Source organism: Camponotus floridanus, unplaced genomic scaffold, assembly GCF_003227725.1.
Source record: "Camponotus floridanus strain SB8 unplaced genomic scaffold, Cflo_v7.5 scaffold4, whole genome shotgun sequence".
Classification (NCBI taxonomy): domain Eukaryota; kingdom Metazoa; phylum Arthropoda; class Insecta; order Hymenoptera; family Formicidae; genus Camponotus; species Camponotus floridanus.
In genome coordinates, this window is record NW_020229547.1 from 242,891 (window position 1) to 260,793 (window position 17,903).

Consider the following 17,903-nt stretch of genomic DNA (forward strand, 5'->3'; position numbering starts at 1 on the left):
AGACCGTATTATGCAGGAATCATGTGCGCTAATGGTCACCGCAGCGCGCGACGCTATGTGGTTAATTAAATTTTATTATATATAATATTACATAATATATATTATACGTAATATTATGTATAATAAAATATTATTTATAATATTATATATAATATGTATATATACATGTATGTATGTGTATTATACAGAGCGACACACACAAAGTATACATTTCGGCTTTATATGGAGGTTTTGCGAGGAATTCGCACCCCGCGGTTCCGAGTGAAATATTAAATCGAGCTCGTGAATTTCACTCGTACGATTCTATCTCAGAGTGCGAACGACTAACCCACGTAATTAATTCATTGCTCGGCCGTTACGCTTTACGTACCTTCACAGCGCACTCCATTAAGATTTAAAATGTTATACGAGAGGTAAAACGCCACGGAATAATACGTGTCCATCATTCCTATGAACTTTCCAACGCGTTGTACGTCCTCGTAGCACATATCATCGTATATAATTGCGGGCTAATTTACAGCGTTAATGGCAAGACGAAAAAGGTAATACAATTGCAAATGTTTTACTTCACAGAGATATGTATATGTGTCTGTATACAAGAATAATACAATATTAAACCAGAGAAAAATAAATTTTAAATACACATTGTCTCATTATTTCGTCCATAGGTGGGAAAATCTTTTTCAACCTCTCCTTCATAAACCAACTATTTTTAGCAAAAAAATCCAAGATATTGCAATATCGTAGAGAATATTGATGTCTTAAAAAAACATTATCATCACGACCGCACATTACTCGCGTTCGTTCACGGAAATTACCCCCTGGGTTCGAGAACATTGCCGGTGGTGCAAAACGGCGCCGGTGGGTATGATTTAGATAGGATAGCGGGACCATTCTTTCGGAGGGATAATCCGGCGGGTTCGTCCGGCGGTTCATTCATTATGCACGGCCATTTATAATGCACGTAGAAACGATGCATGCAGGTATAATTACAACTCCAACTCCGTGCCGCGCACCCCGTACGACAAACCAACTATATATCCCCATACCTTCTCTTTCGAGTAAACCGACATTCTTTCCTAGTTGTCCAGCCACATTGCGAGAGAATCTTTTTTATACCTTGTCAGACAGTCGTTCTAACTACATTTGCAGATCGCGCTAACGCTAATCGTTCGCTTTATCTCGATGTGTTTTATCGGATGGTGATTGTGATAATAATTTAATTATAATGCTTCAGAAAATTTACAGTCAGTTGGAAAACATCTTTTGTAAAAAATGTGAGAAAGAATATTGTAAATATTAAATGTCAATTAAAGTGACACTTAAATAATATCGATCACATTCATCTCATTGTTTATATATCTTACAATCAGAGATAAAATTATATCTCTATAATATATAAAATCTAATCATTGTATATACTGCATTTTTTCATACATTTTTCTACGTTATCTTTATGTTTGAAGTGTTTTTAAAAGTATGACAAAATTTGATATAAAATTTGATATAAAATATGATATTTCTTATCTTTATATTCTTATGTAATATACAAATGATCAGCATAATTGTACTTCATTAAACGTTATTGAGTAATTTATAAGCGCACATAAAATAGTACAGTTTTATTCCGTTAAGTGCACATCTTATCGATCATAATAAACTATGATGGAAACTTATATTCTCAATATACTGTCGGAGCAAGATGTTTTCGATTACCGATCGTCTGCTCTTTCGAATGCGTTTCTACCTACTTGCAAAGCAAGACGCGCAAGCTCCGTAAAAGCGACGAGAATAGCAAAGAGGAAAGCGAAGGATAGGAAACGATGGGAAATCCAAATTGCCGCACAAAGCTCTCGCGCAGGTTCCCGGTAATCCTCGCGCCTCCAAGTACTTCGGCACGATCGCAAAAGCCAATTATGTGGCTGACGTAGGTACAGATGTGGCTTTAAAACGACAGGAAGAAAGACAGGAAGGAAGGGATGAATACATAGGGAAAATACATTTCGACGGAGCGCGCAATTATTCGATTAACGCTAATTCAAATTATGCTACCTCGTTAATCAAAATCGCTAATTGTTAATTATCACGCGTCAATCTCGCATACGACATAGTACAGATGCGTCGCAGCATTGTATCATTGAATGATTCTGTTTATGATAAAAATCATAACAAATCTTAAGCCAAGTAGATTGAAATTATAAAATTTCTAGATTTCAAAAATCTGCTTTTAAGCATTTATATTTCATTTCATGGTGCATTATCAGAGATTCATTTTTATATTTTAAAATGTCATCTCTATCAAAATACGCACTTACGATCGCCATCGAAACGTAACAATTTCATTTTGAGAAAAAAATATCTTTTCGTGCTTCCGCGATATTTCGATGTGAAGAGACAGCAAGATGCATGTCCTCAATGGGATACGTTCTCGTTTCTCGATCTTGTCGCGTACATTTGCGGTCGACTTTCGTCGCTGATAAATGGCGACTAGCGAAAGTGTGAAAATTGCATACGTCGTTGTAACATGGTTGTCCCCAGTGAGCTGTAATCGCCTTGGACGTGCGCACGATGCTCGTGGGCAAAGAAGCGGAGAAAGAATACGCGGGTAGTTGAAGGAGAAAGTAGCCGTTACAGTACGGATGTCCACAGAGTATGTCGGAGAATCCTCTCAGGATGGGCCTCGTTAGTCCTACCGTGGCAGACTTACGACACCCAGAACTCGTTTCACCTCGGCTATCTATTATGGCTTCGGAGCGAGATATACCAGCGAGGCAAGGATGGTAGTTCCCTTCCGTTCAAATTACACTGATAGTCTTCTCTTTTAACTAGAATCAGTTCGCAGTCCTTAGAAATGTACTTAGTCATGTGTTGCATCTCCTTAGAATGTAGAAGAATTTAGAATTTAAAAATCAAATTGCCCCGATAAACAATTAATCCAATTACATCTTCAAATCCCGTATCTCGTATTAGCTGGACCAAACTCCTATTTACAGACATTCTTTTATCGATCAATAAACAATGCATAAATTTATTTGAAAAAAACTATTGATAATATAATTTATGCGCTAAATGACATTTCAAATTCTCTACATGCAAAACTTTCTTTTCCATTTATGAAAATTTATATTAAATTATATTAAGTATTTATATTAATTTAGATAATTGATTTGAAAAAGCAGCTTTTGTAAAAAAATGGTGCACGCTAGATATGCTTGACGTTATTGTGGAAGATATACTTTTGATTATTGTCATCTTTTCAATATCGGAATGTCTCCGTTATCGTGCGTTTTTTAAAAAAGTGAGAGAGAGAGAGAGAGACAAAAAGAGAGAATGGCACATAAGATGGCTGATGGCGTACACGCATTCAGCGCGAATAACAGGGGAATCCGGAGGTGAATTCGAGCGCGAGAAAAGGAGGTGGAGGAGATGGCCTGCCGCGTTGGAACTTTGATTTATATGTTAATCGCTAGACAGCAGTCGTTGCCGATGTCGGCAAGTGTGCAGTCTGGTACGTACGGCACTCTTTTGCCCCTCGTAACAATCCTCGAAATATCCCGTATAAGTAGACATCTGCCATATTTCAAGGCAATATTGGTAGGTACAATAGAAAATCCGAATTTTAATTATTAATCAATTTTCAAAGAAACTATCAGGAGTGCGAATTTAATTCAGTATGTGTATAAAACTAATATATAATGAATGTATAAAGAAATAATTATAAAAATAATATATTTTTAATACATGAAAATAACTTTGAATATATCTCAGCAAAAGAATAGTAAGAAAATACATATTCTTTTTTATTTTAAAAATATGTATATATGTAATTTAAAAAAAATTAACAAATATATATTTTTGAATAAAATAATTCCTACTCGACAATTAAAGCTTAAATTTTATGTTTTCCTACATATTTGCATTTAGGAAAACCGGGTTTATCGATATAATATCAGAATTCATATTATTTCGATAGATAAACCATATATAAGACGATTAATTAATAACCGATAGATCAAAATTGTCTACCGAGCAGAAGATAAATGAATACGAAAATGATTCATTTCCGGCTCAATGAACCTATGGAACTATTAGAATTTCATTAATCAATGTATTGAAAATCGCTACAATCCATACGTTCAAATTCCAAATACCTGTTGAAATAGATATAAAAGATATTATAGAAGGTTTTTAATTAAAATTGCGAATTTCCAGTCATTAATTAATTGTAAACCAATAATATGCATAAACTTTTGATTATGAGAATTGGAGTGATTTGTTTTAATAGAGCTTTTATCTTTTTAATTTTTAATTAATATTCGAAGAAATCTCAAATAAATGATACAAATAAGTGTACAAAATATGTGAATAAATACCTGTATATATATATATATATATATATATATATATATATATATATATATATAAGATAGTTGCTTTTTCTTTTGCTTTTTATTAGTTATCAGTTATCAAATAATAAATTAATAAAAAATTAAACTTTATATCATATAATTTACATATATTAATGTATTTTAATTTATATTTTATATATCTTATATGTGTATATATATATATATATACACACATATATAAAATATAAATTAAAATACATTAATATATGTAAATAAATTATATGATATAAAGCTTAATTTTTTATTAATTTATTATTTGATAATTAATAAAAAGCAAAAGAAAAAGCAATTATCTTATCGAGATGACTGCAATAATTTTTATCCGCTGCCTTTATGGCCTATATTTCATTTCGAGTTATGAAATTTTCTGATATATATCACAATTTTTGTAAGATAAAGATTTTATCAGAGCACGATCAGACACTTGTACAAATAATCAATCATTTAGATAGAGACATATATATATATATATATATATATATATATATATATGTGTATATATAAATGTTATCTGTCGCATTATACCACTCGGATTTCTCAAAAAAACGCACATTATAATTTATCGGAAAAAAACCGATGAATAAAATAATCTATGATTAAATATCGCGATAAAGATACGACTAACATGATTAAATGACGTTTGAAAAAGTACGTCAAAAATGATAAAAGATGAAATTTTTTGATTATTTTTTATTTTTGACATGATATAATTAAGTAAAGAAAAACGTATACAATTGTTCATGCGTAAAATAAAATAAAATAAAATAAATAGGATATATATATATCCTATTTATTTTATTTTATTTTATTTTACGCATGAACAGTTGTATACGTTTTTCATATATATATATATATATATATATATATATATATATATGTATATATTTTCTCTCTAAAGATATAAAATTATATATTTATTTAGAAAAATGTTTTTTTTTCGATTGAATTATTATTATATTAAAATGGCTGTGAATATAAGTATCTTTTTTTATCGGTATCATTGATTAGATTTTATAATAAGAATAATTTGTTATCATTCATTTCCTATATTACGTTTTTTTATATATTTGTTACACTATACGATACTCGAATGAAATAGGTTGCATCGTCAGGAGATAAGAGTTTTTCGTCTTGAGATGAGAAACTTGATTCCAATATAAAAGCCAGTCCGTGTACACGACATTAGTCTGTATACTTGTACAAAGTACAAGATGTTACGAAGTTTCGCTTCCTATCTCCTTTTCATTGGAGGTTTCGGTGAGTGAAAGAAATTGATAATTTTTATATTCATTATGTGTGATATATTTATAATATATTTTCTGATGTTGAGATTTATGTGTTTTATGTGATTGATGTGATTTATAAATTTATCTAATTTATTAAAGTTGGTATTTTCATATTTGTAAATGTGGATCTTTATATGTGCTTTAAGATAATTTACATGATAATAAGCTTGATGTAAATTAAAATTAATAATAACGCATATAAAATCAAATTAATATAGCAGAATTTGCTTAACCATATTTCCTATTATCCTTGCGGCGTTTTATTTTAGGAAGAAAAGTTCAAAGCTATAAAGCGCTGCACGTAATAAAGTTGATTGAATCCTTGCATGATTTATGTATTCGTCGCATTCTGGGGCTAACTTTTTTGCTGAAATGGCTGGAAGACAAATTCTATCATCAAATTTAATATTACAGCATCCTTCCTGCGACCGGCTTTCTTTCTTGACCCTAGGATCGTGGGAGGTAGGATAGTTGATATAATCCAGCATCCTTATCAATTGAGCCTCCATCGAAATTCAAGCCATTTTTGCGGAGCTACTATCATTAGTAATAAGTGGGTTATCTCTGCAGCTCATTGTGTAAGGTATATATTTCTTTCTCTCTTCTCTTAAATATGTATTGCGCATTATTTCATATCCTAAGACAAATTTAAATCTTTATAAAACATTTGGGATAACTTTATCTTTGGAAAGTCTCTTAATTATAATTTAATACTTCTTCAAGTGTCAAATATAATACCCCTTATCAAGACCGTATTTAGCTTTACTTAGTTCTTATAATTCATGGATTTAGACTGATAAAAAAATCAAATTGTAAACTGTAAACTATAACTATATTTACTATAATTGCTCGTAATGTCATTTATTGGAAGCTTTTAAATTTGTAAGAAATTTAGGGGCTTTCAAGTTAAGCTTTTAAATTTGTAAGAAATTTAGGGGCTTTCTTGTTCATAACGGATTAATCTTTAAGAAAATAAAAAAATCTCAAATAAAAAAAGACATTTTTAAGCTAACTTCATCAATTAATTTCATTTTCAATCACAAATTAAATATAATTTCTAATTATTTGCAAGCAAATTAAATATCACATTAAGTTTATTCCGATACATATTGCAAGTTCACAGTGCAAGTTAGAAAATTGTAGCCACGTTTGCGCGATCATCCGCCTCGCTATTACGAATGCGGTCAAGCATTTACCAATAAACGTTTTGTCGATATTGTCATAGCGTGTGGTTTGCACATAGTATAGCATAGTTATTGTCACAGTATTTATATGTATCGACGCGTGTTTCGTTTCGTTGCAGTTCGAATAGTAGCGTTTATGGAGTCGATGGAGGAAGTAACACCAGAGACAAGGGTGTCTATTATCCAGTTAAAAGGATCATTCGACATGAGGCTTACAATGACTTGACGATCGATTACGATATTGCTCTTCTTGAAGTACGTAATACTAAACTGTTTCTCGTCTCCTTTTCTTTTCTCCCTTTTCTAGATTTCTCTCTCTCTCTCTCTCTCTCTCTCTGTGTGTGTGTGTGTGTGTATCTTTCTCTCTTTGCTTACTAACGGCCTGCACCAGCTGACAATAACAACATCAGTAGCTCTCGCACGCTCTGGAAATTTCATTTCAGGTCGACGGCGAAATCAGATTTAACGATAAGATGCAGCCAGTGAAGCTGGCGGAAAAGGAACTCGCGAGTGGTGTTATAGTGAACGTTACAGGATGGGGTGCGGTGAAGGTGAGTTCACGGAGAATAGACTCATTATCTGAACGTTGCGGAAAACAGATGGTGCTAAGTAAACTTTCCCAATCGCTCGAGCGCGATTTAAAGATTTCATGAGAGCCATCACGAATTTCTTATGTTATCTCGTGTCAAATCGGAATCGTTGTATTCGATCGAGGTATTCGGTGTTGCGATACGCAAACAAAAGAAATCGATATTTACGATGATATTAAATCGTGTTACAAGTATATGAAAAATATCATATTACGCATGCAAGTATTATTAAACTATATTTATTCGTGAATTTTTTGTTCTGCAACTTATCGTGTGAAAATATATCTTTCGCATCCTTCACATGGTCAGTATCTGATTTGCAGAGATATGATTATTATATGTTATATATAATAATATACGACCATTTATAATCTTAATGAATCTATTAAAATAATAAGCATATTGAATGCAATTAATTGAAATAATAAAATTTGCGATTCATTTTAGTCGGGTGGAACAGGGTCATCTGTGTTAAGGGGAGTATCAATTCCAATCGTAGACAGAAAAACGTGTCAAGACAGATACAAATCAGGCAGGCACATCACCGACAGAATGATCTGTGCGGGCTACACGGAGGGTGGCAAAGATTCGTGTCAAGGTGATTCGGGCGGACCGCTCACCGCCAATGGCACGCTCTACGGAATCGTATCCTGGGGAAATGGATGCGCCCTGCCATTGTACCCTGGTGTTTACACCAACGTTGCAGATCTTCGCTGGTGGATAAAATTAAAAAGCGGTGTTTAATCTTTGCACATGTCTTGAGACTGCATATTATTAGTAATCTTTTGTTAGTAGTTTGCAAGTAGAAAATTGAGTTTGTATAATAAATGAGGAACATACAAAACAGTTGATAAGATTTTGATCATTAAAACAAAAATTTTATAAATAATATATATTTGCAAATTTAATATTTATAATTATTTTAATATTTATATTTATAATTATATATATAATTATTAAATAATTATATTTTGCAATGTATATATCTGAGATAAATATAAAAACAAATATAATATACATTAAAAACAAATACAAACACAAGATCAGATTAAACAGTTTCAATAAATTATCACATTAATTAATTTTAATTATAAAAAAAGATAAACAAACGATATTAAATACCGATATTATATGATCCAATAACAAGCTTTAACGTTTTAATTGTACGATCATAAAGACGAAAAGATAGTGCTAATTCTAAAATATAAAACATGTCTTACGTGATTATTCTCCTTTTATCTTCAGAAATTCAATTAGTTATCATGATCTTAACATAATTGTACCATTATAAACCAAGTGATAGAATATCATTCCTATATTATATTGTTGTAGTAGCGTATATACCATATAAGTTGATACACAAACATTATCTCGTAACGAATTTATGCTTTTAATGTGTAATCCTAAATTACTCGCGCGATGTTTTTTCACATTTTCATGATAACGCTTTGTAATGATTTCACACATAGATACGCGATACGTTTGTCTTCAGAAAGCAAGTTTTACGTTGGTGACAAAATCTTTTTATACGTAAATCGTTAGTTACACACATCACACGCATGAATGATCAGTGCAAGAAAATGTCCAAGATATTTTTCCTCTTTTTCTGCATCTTTTTGATACATAGTGAGTCAATACTTTTACGTATATTCGCATTTTCAGACCAAATTGTTTTCATATAAATTGTAATTATAGCCGTTAATACCGAAAGCCATCAATATGTGGACATCGAGGATTATCCATACCACGTGAGAGAAATTCATTTCTTTTTTTTACACGCAGTGGTTCGCAGTTTCATGCGTTCCGCTGACAAATAAAACTATACGCCATTCACATGTGGTTTTAATCGGTAGTCAGTACAGCGCAGTGACTGTAAGCCGCTATTATTTTCGAATAAATCGGATTTCAGATAGAATTCGTTATTTCAATATAGGTATCGATCCAAATATTTGGACGTCACATTTGCAGCGGCGCATTCATACACGAATCATGGATTATGACTGCGGCATCCTGCGTTTTCAGGTATGTGTTTTACTACATAATACATATGTAATAATATATTTAAATATATAATAAACGCATCGTATATTCTATGGAAAGTTTAAATAGAATGTGTCTTCTGGCAAATGATTTATCCGGACTATGTTAATTTCTTTTATATGGAAATGATTCCATTGAAACGAGCATTGTGCTATCTCTTCCAACCAATATGATATGTTTGTAATTACATTAAATTAATCTGATTTAACTATCTAAATATTTTGCATATTAATTTAAATATTTAATTTTATCTACAAACTTTCTTAACGTAAATTTTTCCATTTTTCCAAAACTTAATCTCACAGTTAATCGTCTTTTTTAATGTATTTCTGTTTTATATGCGTCTGCTGATATATCTTTTTTATGTACTTAAAGGGACTTTTTTTGTTTATTCTTTAATAAATAAATAAATAAATAAATGTATCAGGTATCATACAATAATCACGACTTTGATTTCATTGAAATTTTTTTTCTACGAGTTTATACGTGCCAATTTTTGTTAACAATAATCATTTTTTTTTTGTTATATATTTTTATAGTTAACCTCAATTTATAAGATTCTACGAAAATAATATTTTTGATATGTTTTCTTATAGTGCAGAATTATCGAAAGTATCCGTACGCGTTCGTTCCTCTTATATTTGCGCGATATGTGGCGATAGCTTAGAAATAAGCAATATTGTAATTCATGAAGATTTCAATAAGTGCGTATATTTCAACGATATAGCATTGATAAAGGTATGTATCTTCAATCGCTGAGCAAACATTCAACACATATACGTCATTGGTTTATCGTGCATATGACATTATTATCGTGATAAACTTGTCACATTTATCATTCTCGTAGCTAAAGAATCCCGCAGAGTTCGGAGAAAAGTTGCTTCCTATCGGGCTTCCAGAGAAGGAGAATGAAATCGAAGATGGAACACGTTGTGTCGTTACTGGCTGGAAACCGGTAAATATCGAGTAATACATGCAACTTTAATTTATTTTTAAATTGTCACAAACATTTATGCGCAAGAAAACCGCCGTTTTGTCGTTTGACAGAGTTTCCAGGTGTTACGAAACCTTGAGGAATGGGTAACTCACAGATTGTTCCTCCACGGTGAAACTTTAAACCTTTTATTTTCAAAGTCTTGGTATATATTGTATATATACACATATGTATATGTTATATATATATATATATATATATATATATATATATAAGAGAATGAGATTTTTACGCGAACGCGGATATGCAGATTTTCTACACAATTTTAGCTGACACCGACGTTATTCAAAGTCACGTCGGTACCAAAGTAAATCGTTACGAACACCATCGCAAAACATTCGCACGCGTCCGTAAACCTCGATTTGTCCCGGACCGAAGTTACAATAACGAGAAACGTGTCGTAAAAACGTGCGAGCTGTGCCAAATTTACAGGAGCTCAAACCGGCCAGGATTCAACGGCTCGCAGCGGCCGCTGTGGCGATCATAAATCAACGTACGTGCAAAGAGAGAATGCCGAGCTACAAGCCGTTGTCCAAAGAGATGCTGTGTGCCGTTAACACGACCCACCCGTCGGAAAGGTGTCAGGTAAGATGAACATAAGATGAGGATGACGCGACGCAACTTATGGCGCGAATGATCCGTGAAGGGCTCGTTCGCACGAAACCCTGGGCGACACTCGAGAAAATGTCGACGACACCGAGATGAGACACCTCGACCTCGTCGGCGAGCATCACGATACTTGGCACGCGTGCACAGTGTATATGCATCATCTACGTGTCGGGTACACGTTCTCGAGTGTCCGGTAAAGTATTGCGCGAGATGCTAGAAACTATAACTAGAGAGTGTTCTCTGACAGAAGATATCACGGAGAATAGATAACGAAAAAGTAAGATTTATATGCGATTTGTGTTAATGGTAATTCTCATCTACGTTTATGTTTACATATGCGCGCGAATCTCCAAGCTCACGTTCATAATGATCTCACGGGAAGCAACGGTCGATGGAAAATTCGAGGTGCGTAAATTAAGAGCAGTCAATAGTGGTCGAATTCCAATTGTACACGGCCACGAGTGTACAATTACGTCGATGGAGTCAATAGTCTTTCCGCAAGTATGCGCTGGTTCAGGTGTCGGATGCACCAGATCGGTGAACAATGCGGCACTTGACTCGAGAACGCAATTTTCACGCGCCGCCGATGTACCGCGAGCAAAATGCGAAGAGACTCGCACACGCGCTAGAAAAATTCCATTATTTCGCGATGTGACTATATTCGAAGACCATAGAACAAGAGAGCATTTTTATGTAGACACATTGTATCTCTGTAACGCGAATTGTACTATATTTACAATAAATTTATATAGTGATGTAGTGAAATTTTACACAGATTTTATAAGAGTATTTTAGAGGAAATAACTCCTAAAGTTTTTTATTTCAAATAGATTACCAATAAAAATTATAAAAAATTTTGAGAGATATTTAAAAAGTATTATTTTTTAAAATAAATAAAACTTCAATACGCATAGAAATAAAGGGGATCAATATTTAATCCCCTTTATTTCTATGCGTATTGAAATTTTATTTATTTTAAAAAATGTCCTGAACTTATGTAATAATCTATTGTTGAATATTTTGATAAATGACAATTAAAATGATTGAAGCTTCTAGTGATCAAAACCATCGCGATATTATTGTTTACAGGGTGATCTAGGTGCGCCTCTAGTCTCGGAGCAAACGCTGATTGGCATTCTATCCTATGGATTAGGATGCGAAACCGGGACACATCCGGGAGTCTATACTCGTATCAGCAGCTACTTATCTTGGATCTTTGTGAACTCCGGTATCTATTAGAAGGGCTTAGAGACAGTGTGTAAAATCATTACATCTAATCCCAATTAATTATATACAAATTGGAATGTCACCTATGTAAAAGATTATAATATCTATTAATAAATCAAATTTTGCAAAGTACTTTAAATGCGTACTGATTTTAAAGCACGCAAAGTCTCCGATAATGAAATATCTTTGGCTAGCTTTTTTTTATCTCATCACAGTACTTACGAATTTAATTAAAATAAAGGGTTATATATATTTTATGCATCACATACTATATATATACATATCTCCCCCTAGAAGATAAGAAAGTCACTCGAGTGCAAATAAACAATTACTTTAACTTAATTTTATTATGCGATTTCATCAATATCTGATGCATATTTATAAAGATTTAACGCAGTAGCAACGGACTAGCAATTAATTATTTCGGCCTGCCGCGTGCAGCGTATTTGTTGATAAAGTCCATGAATACAGTACCTCGAGCATGCCATTTAATTTAAGCGCTACCAGTGAATGTTCTGCACTTCCGATTTCAAATGTGACTTAATTGTCATGTTTCGAAACCGAAACTTCCGACATGCCGCGATTGGTCGTTAAATTATCGATATTTTGCGCACGCCAATTAATAGAGAAGAGGTTTATAAAAATTTATACTGTTCTCATTTCCATCTCATTGAGAGCCCGATTGTACAGAATTAATTAGCGATCGTTTAACATTTTTTCAGCGGCTTTATTAAAAGATTAATGATATATTTTTAATCTATTTTCGCGCAATCTCCATTGAGATAAAAAAAGAACGATAAAATTTATTATCTGATAATTACATAGCCGAGATAAAAATGTAAATTACGTTTTACTGTGCTTTTTTATAAAATATAATTAAAAAAAAGTGCACATAAGAATTGTCTGGGACAAATAAATGATTGTATGTATGTATGCATATCTTCTCTTAGTAAAAGATAATTTATCAGTTTGCGAAAATTAACATAAACATTTTTATTTTTTTATAATTGGAAGAGAATCAAAGAGCAGACACTCTGGCTTTTCTTCAATATCTGATTGAGAAATGCCGCGACATACATACCCTATAGTGTACAAATTTTGCACAAACGAACTCCCAAGAGGCACTTCTACTCCTATCAGATGGTCATTTTGCAATGGAACGCCACCATCGTCCTAGAAACAAATGTGTGCACAAAATTCGAAGCGATCGTCTGTGCGTGTTTGTATAGTAATTCTAATCGGTTCTTTATCGTGTCAGAGAATAGCACAGCGATAGAGAATACTCCCTCGGGGATACGGTTGCAGCCCCAAGTCCCTTACAACGATCGCTATATGCAAGCGTAAAAATCGATAGGAGTCGTCGCAATATATTATCCGTTCCTTCCGTTATCCCGCGTAGAGAGAAAAATATCGCCGTCGGAAAGCTCGCCAATTTTCGATCGCGACTGCTCGATATTTAAAACTGTCTGCGTAACGGCATAAGAATAAAAGCACTACGACGAGCGATACTTTTCATCTGTGTGCGGAGATTAATATTTTTTCACAAGCGGATCCTTGCACAACATTTCTCTCTCTTTTTTTCTTCCTCTTTTCCATTCTATCGTCTCGAAGCCAATTCACTGACAAAAACTAGACAGAAGAAAGAAACAAGAGCGTTTCCTCGCTCTTACACTTGTTTATCTATTCGGTATCCATTATTTCTGTCTCGAGAGACGAAAAATTACTTGACAGATGCATATACATACATATATCTCTTTTTCCTTTTAGCCGATGCTTAAGTAAGTATATCTTGAAGATGATTGATCGCAGTCTTTTTATGAACAAAAGCATTGTCTGAAACGAGTAATACTAACATTTTGTGTAATTGATTAACGATCGTGTCGTTGCTTTCTAATGTTCTACAACCGGTAGCATAATATACATGTTACTGAAATTAGTTATACTAAACAATTAGGCAAAACTTAACTTAAATAAATAAATTCTTTAACTGTAATAATTATATTAATATGTAATAATTATATTATGAAAATGCGCCTTCGTTAACGTGATAACTTTGTAAAATTAATTATTATGATACCGGTGACTAGCAAAACGAAGATCTAACAAAATTTATCTTTTTGGCAAGAACAAAATTAACAATAACTTTTAAAAATAATCCTCTAGAGTACTTCAAAGATTATCAATACTAAAATTTAACTATTGACAATTTTATTTGTCTACAAATTTAAAATTGTTATTAAAATTATTTTCTATCTGCTACTTTACTACCTTGCATGTTTATTGCACATATAATATTTATTCTTATTATTTTTGTCATACTTTTATTTATAATTATTATTCTTAATAATTATTATAAATAATTCTATATATATAAAAGAGAAAAAGAGAAAACATATTTATAATATATTTTCTAAAAATCAAATCACTTATAAAGATTGACTATTCGTAATATTAATCACAAATGGATATTCCTAGATGCTTTTCAATTCTCAAGTTTGGTGAATCTAGAGAATCTAGCTCATAGTGCTCGCAAAATGATTTTTTCCGAATAATTTGTACAACACTCAAATGAAAAATTGCACATTGGAATACAAATAAATTTTTAAACTCGTTACTCTTTAAAAATCTTTAAAAGTATTAGACACACTTTTGGAACTTTCTTAATATTCAATCGATATTTTAATAATATATTTTGAAGATTATAATTAAAAATTATAATTGAAGATTATAATTAAAATTGAAAATCTTAATAAGATATTAGAATCATTTATAGTTTCGCAAAAAATGTATGTGAGTATTTCTACTTATACACGTATCTGGATCTGTTATTTGTTATTAAAATTCAATGCAAACGTTAATTTTCATTAAGCGCGCGCTCATTGCAAGTTAATTTTATTTTTTATTTTATACACACTATGACAATCAATGAGAAAAATTGACAAATAGGTCATTATAATAGCATTTTAATTAGATGTGAATTATTTAATCCGCTGTTCTAATGAAAATTTGAATAATTGATTACATAATAATTATTTCACTTGATTGGCAATTATTATAAAATAAAAATATTTTTTAAATAAAGACAAAATAATAAATTAATTTTTCTCACATAAAATAGCATTAAAATTTAATTTATTCTTAATATCATAACTTTATTAGTTGATTAAACACAATAAAGAAAGAAAACTACATTCTCTCATCTTTAGCAAGAGTTTATTTGTGTTTATTTTACTTAATATTGCATTTATTATGAACATTGTAATGTTACTAATGAGCCAGAGTCGAGAATGTGCAAGCAAAATAAAAACATAAATGTCATATTGCATAGCTTAACGCCATGTTTCATTGCAAAATATGGTTGGAGTTTAATAAAACCTAGAAAGTGAAAATATATGCCAATTATAATTATGCGCATCTTGAATGTAATAATATAAATATAAATAATATTACATTATGACCAATATCATAGAGAATTAATTAGAATTTGTATTTATAATTTTATTTTTCACTTTATTATTCTATTTTTTCCCGGTGAGCAAAAAATTATTTTAAAATTTTTGAAGAAAATATATATAGAGAACGGACGAATACTGCAATATAATTTCGACGAAATTGAGAATTAACTCTATTGTGCATATAAATCCTCATACAATCTGCCGTAGAATGTGATATTACATTTTACTGGCGTGAAATTAATTAGTGTAAAAACAGAAATATTCTATTTAAATCGGGTAATACAGTAAAAGCGCGTTTTAATTAATTTTTTGCTTTTAGCTTAAAAAAAAACATTATCTGAATACATGCGTTAATAGAATATTAGTAAAATATGCATCAAATAATAATCCCATAAAATGAAAAATCTGCTGTAAATTTAGATAAACACTGTTTTCCACTCACTATAATATCAATTGCAAAAAATATCTTGTTGCTGGATTATTTTTATCAATATTACGGTTATATACTTATATGGCTGATAATAGCGCGATACATATATGTGTTAATTAAAACACGTTTTAATGATAATAGAGCGTATTACCTGTCTTACACAACTTGATGATTTTTAAGTTGCATCAATTTTAATAAAAATATAATATACATACTAAAGATAATTTCAATAACCATTCTTTAGCCTTCAACATAAATATAAAAAATGTTTTATTATTTGTAACAATTTTAATATGCAACATTAGATAACTCCAATAAACTCTGCAAATTTAAATATTACTTTAAAACTCATCTGAATCTTACTTTTAAAATCTCGTACATATAAAGGTTCTATTATCTATTTGCACTTTCGAAATGGATGCTTACGAAATAGATCTGTCAGACTTGCGATAAGGGACACAAGTATAACTTCGAGAAGTATAACACTAGAATATTTCATATTGTTTGTGTGTCGGACAGTATACATTTCATATATATACAATATATATATACTATGCGTTATACGCTTGATGGAAACTAAGTAAGTATCACGAGTTGGAAATTTCGAACAGATTACAACGAGTTAACCTACGAGAGGAAGTTTACGTATACGAGGCAACATCTACTCAGATTCGCCGAACAGCATCTCTGTAAGTGAGATTGTTGTTTCTCGATTGAACACGATTGGGAGCATGCGATCATTAAATAATTAACTTACTAATTATATACAACGTTATATTCGCTCAGCGATTTCAATTATTGTGCCTATTGTTTTGAATTTTCTCTAGTATCTTTGTATGCCATTACATTATTACACTATTAGATTCTCAAATAAATGTTTAAATTTTAGAAAATAGAAAATTTGATACTATCACAAAGAGTGTTCAAAAGTTACAAACTCTATAAATTTTAGATTAATTATAAATCATATAAAACATATAACATACATATATGAGATATAAATCTCATTTTCTCTATTACTAAGTTAAATAATATACATATATATCTCCGATTTTACATTAATGTGATGAATGTGCTACTATATAATTTTAAAATTATAGTGAGTGAATTCTCAAGCTTCAGAAAACAATTCAAGCGACAGCCTCAGGCGAGTGGATTTTAAAAATTCATATTTTTTATACGTTCGCAATTAATATATTGTTATAAGCATACTGTTATTTTACATAGAAATATTGTGCAATGTAAAAAAAATAAAAAATTAGATTATATTGCACTATAAAATTGTTTTGTAAAAATAACAAAAAATTGATTGCTAAAATCGAAATATATTTAAAATGTAAAGCTAATTTAGACAAATATTATAAACGTGATCTATTAAGCAAAAACTGTTCAAATGAAAGATAATTATAAAACATGCGAATAATGCTGTTATATCTTAAGTGCACATTTAAATAAAATATATTATCAAATATTTAATTTCATATCTAAAAATAATTTTATTTCCCATTATTTCCGATTATATATCAATAATTAAACGAAACATTCGAAAATGCATCTTATGAATGATTTCTAAGAATATCAATGTATATCATATCTTGATATCACAGTGTCATTTGTCTTATCGCGATTAATCGTGAATCTGTGAACTGATTTTCGAATAAACATGTTAGTAACCAAGT

At 31.1% G+C, this 17,903-nt stretch overlaps 1 protein-coding gene across 1 annotated transcript; it reads left to right on the forward strand.

The window, feature by feature from the left end:
- The first annotated feature begins 3,451 nt into the window (after window positions 1–3,451).
- Window positions 3,452–12,403, forward strand: LOC105258345 (serine protease 53). Its single transcript, XM_025411480.1, has 13 exons — window positions 3,452–3,594; window positions 5,509–5,666; window positions 6,110–6,278; window positions 6,999–7,134; window positions 7,323–7,430; window positions 7,917–8,205; window positions 8,985–9,095; window positions 9,165–9,217; window positions 9,403–9,491; window positions 10,106–10,247; window positions 10,357–10,464; window positions 10,936–11,088; window positions 12,202–12,403. Exons 2-13 carry the CDS (start codon window positions 5,621–5,623, stop codon window positions 12,349–12,351), a joined length of 1,554 nt encoding a protein of 517 aa, XP_025267265.1. The 5' UTR covers window positions 3,452–3,594; window positions 5,509–5,620; the 3' UTR covers window positions 12,352–12,403.
- Window positions 12,404–17,903: the final 5,500 nt, after the last annotated feature.

Coding starts and splice junctions, on each gene's coding strand:
- LOC105258345 (XM_025411480.1), top strand. CDS start 5,621: ATGTTACGAAGTTTCGCTTCCTATCTCCTTTTCATTGGAGGTTTCG. Junction 6,279..6,998: donor TCTGCAGCTCATTGTGTAAG/GTATATATTTCT, acceptor GTTTCGTTGCAG/TTCGAATAGTAGCGTTTATG. Junction 7,135..7,322: donor ACGATATTGCTCTTCTTGAA/GTACGTAATACT, acceptor ATTTCATTTCAG/GTCGACGGCGAAATCAGATT.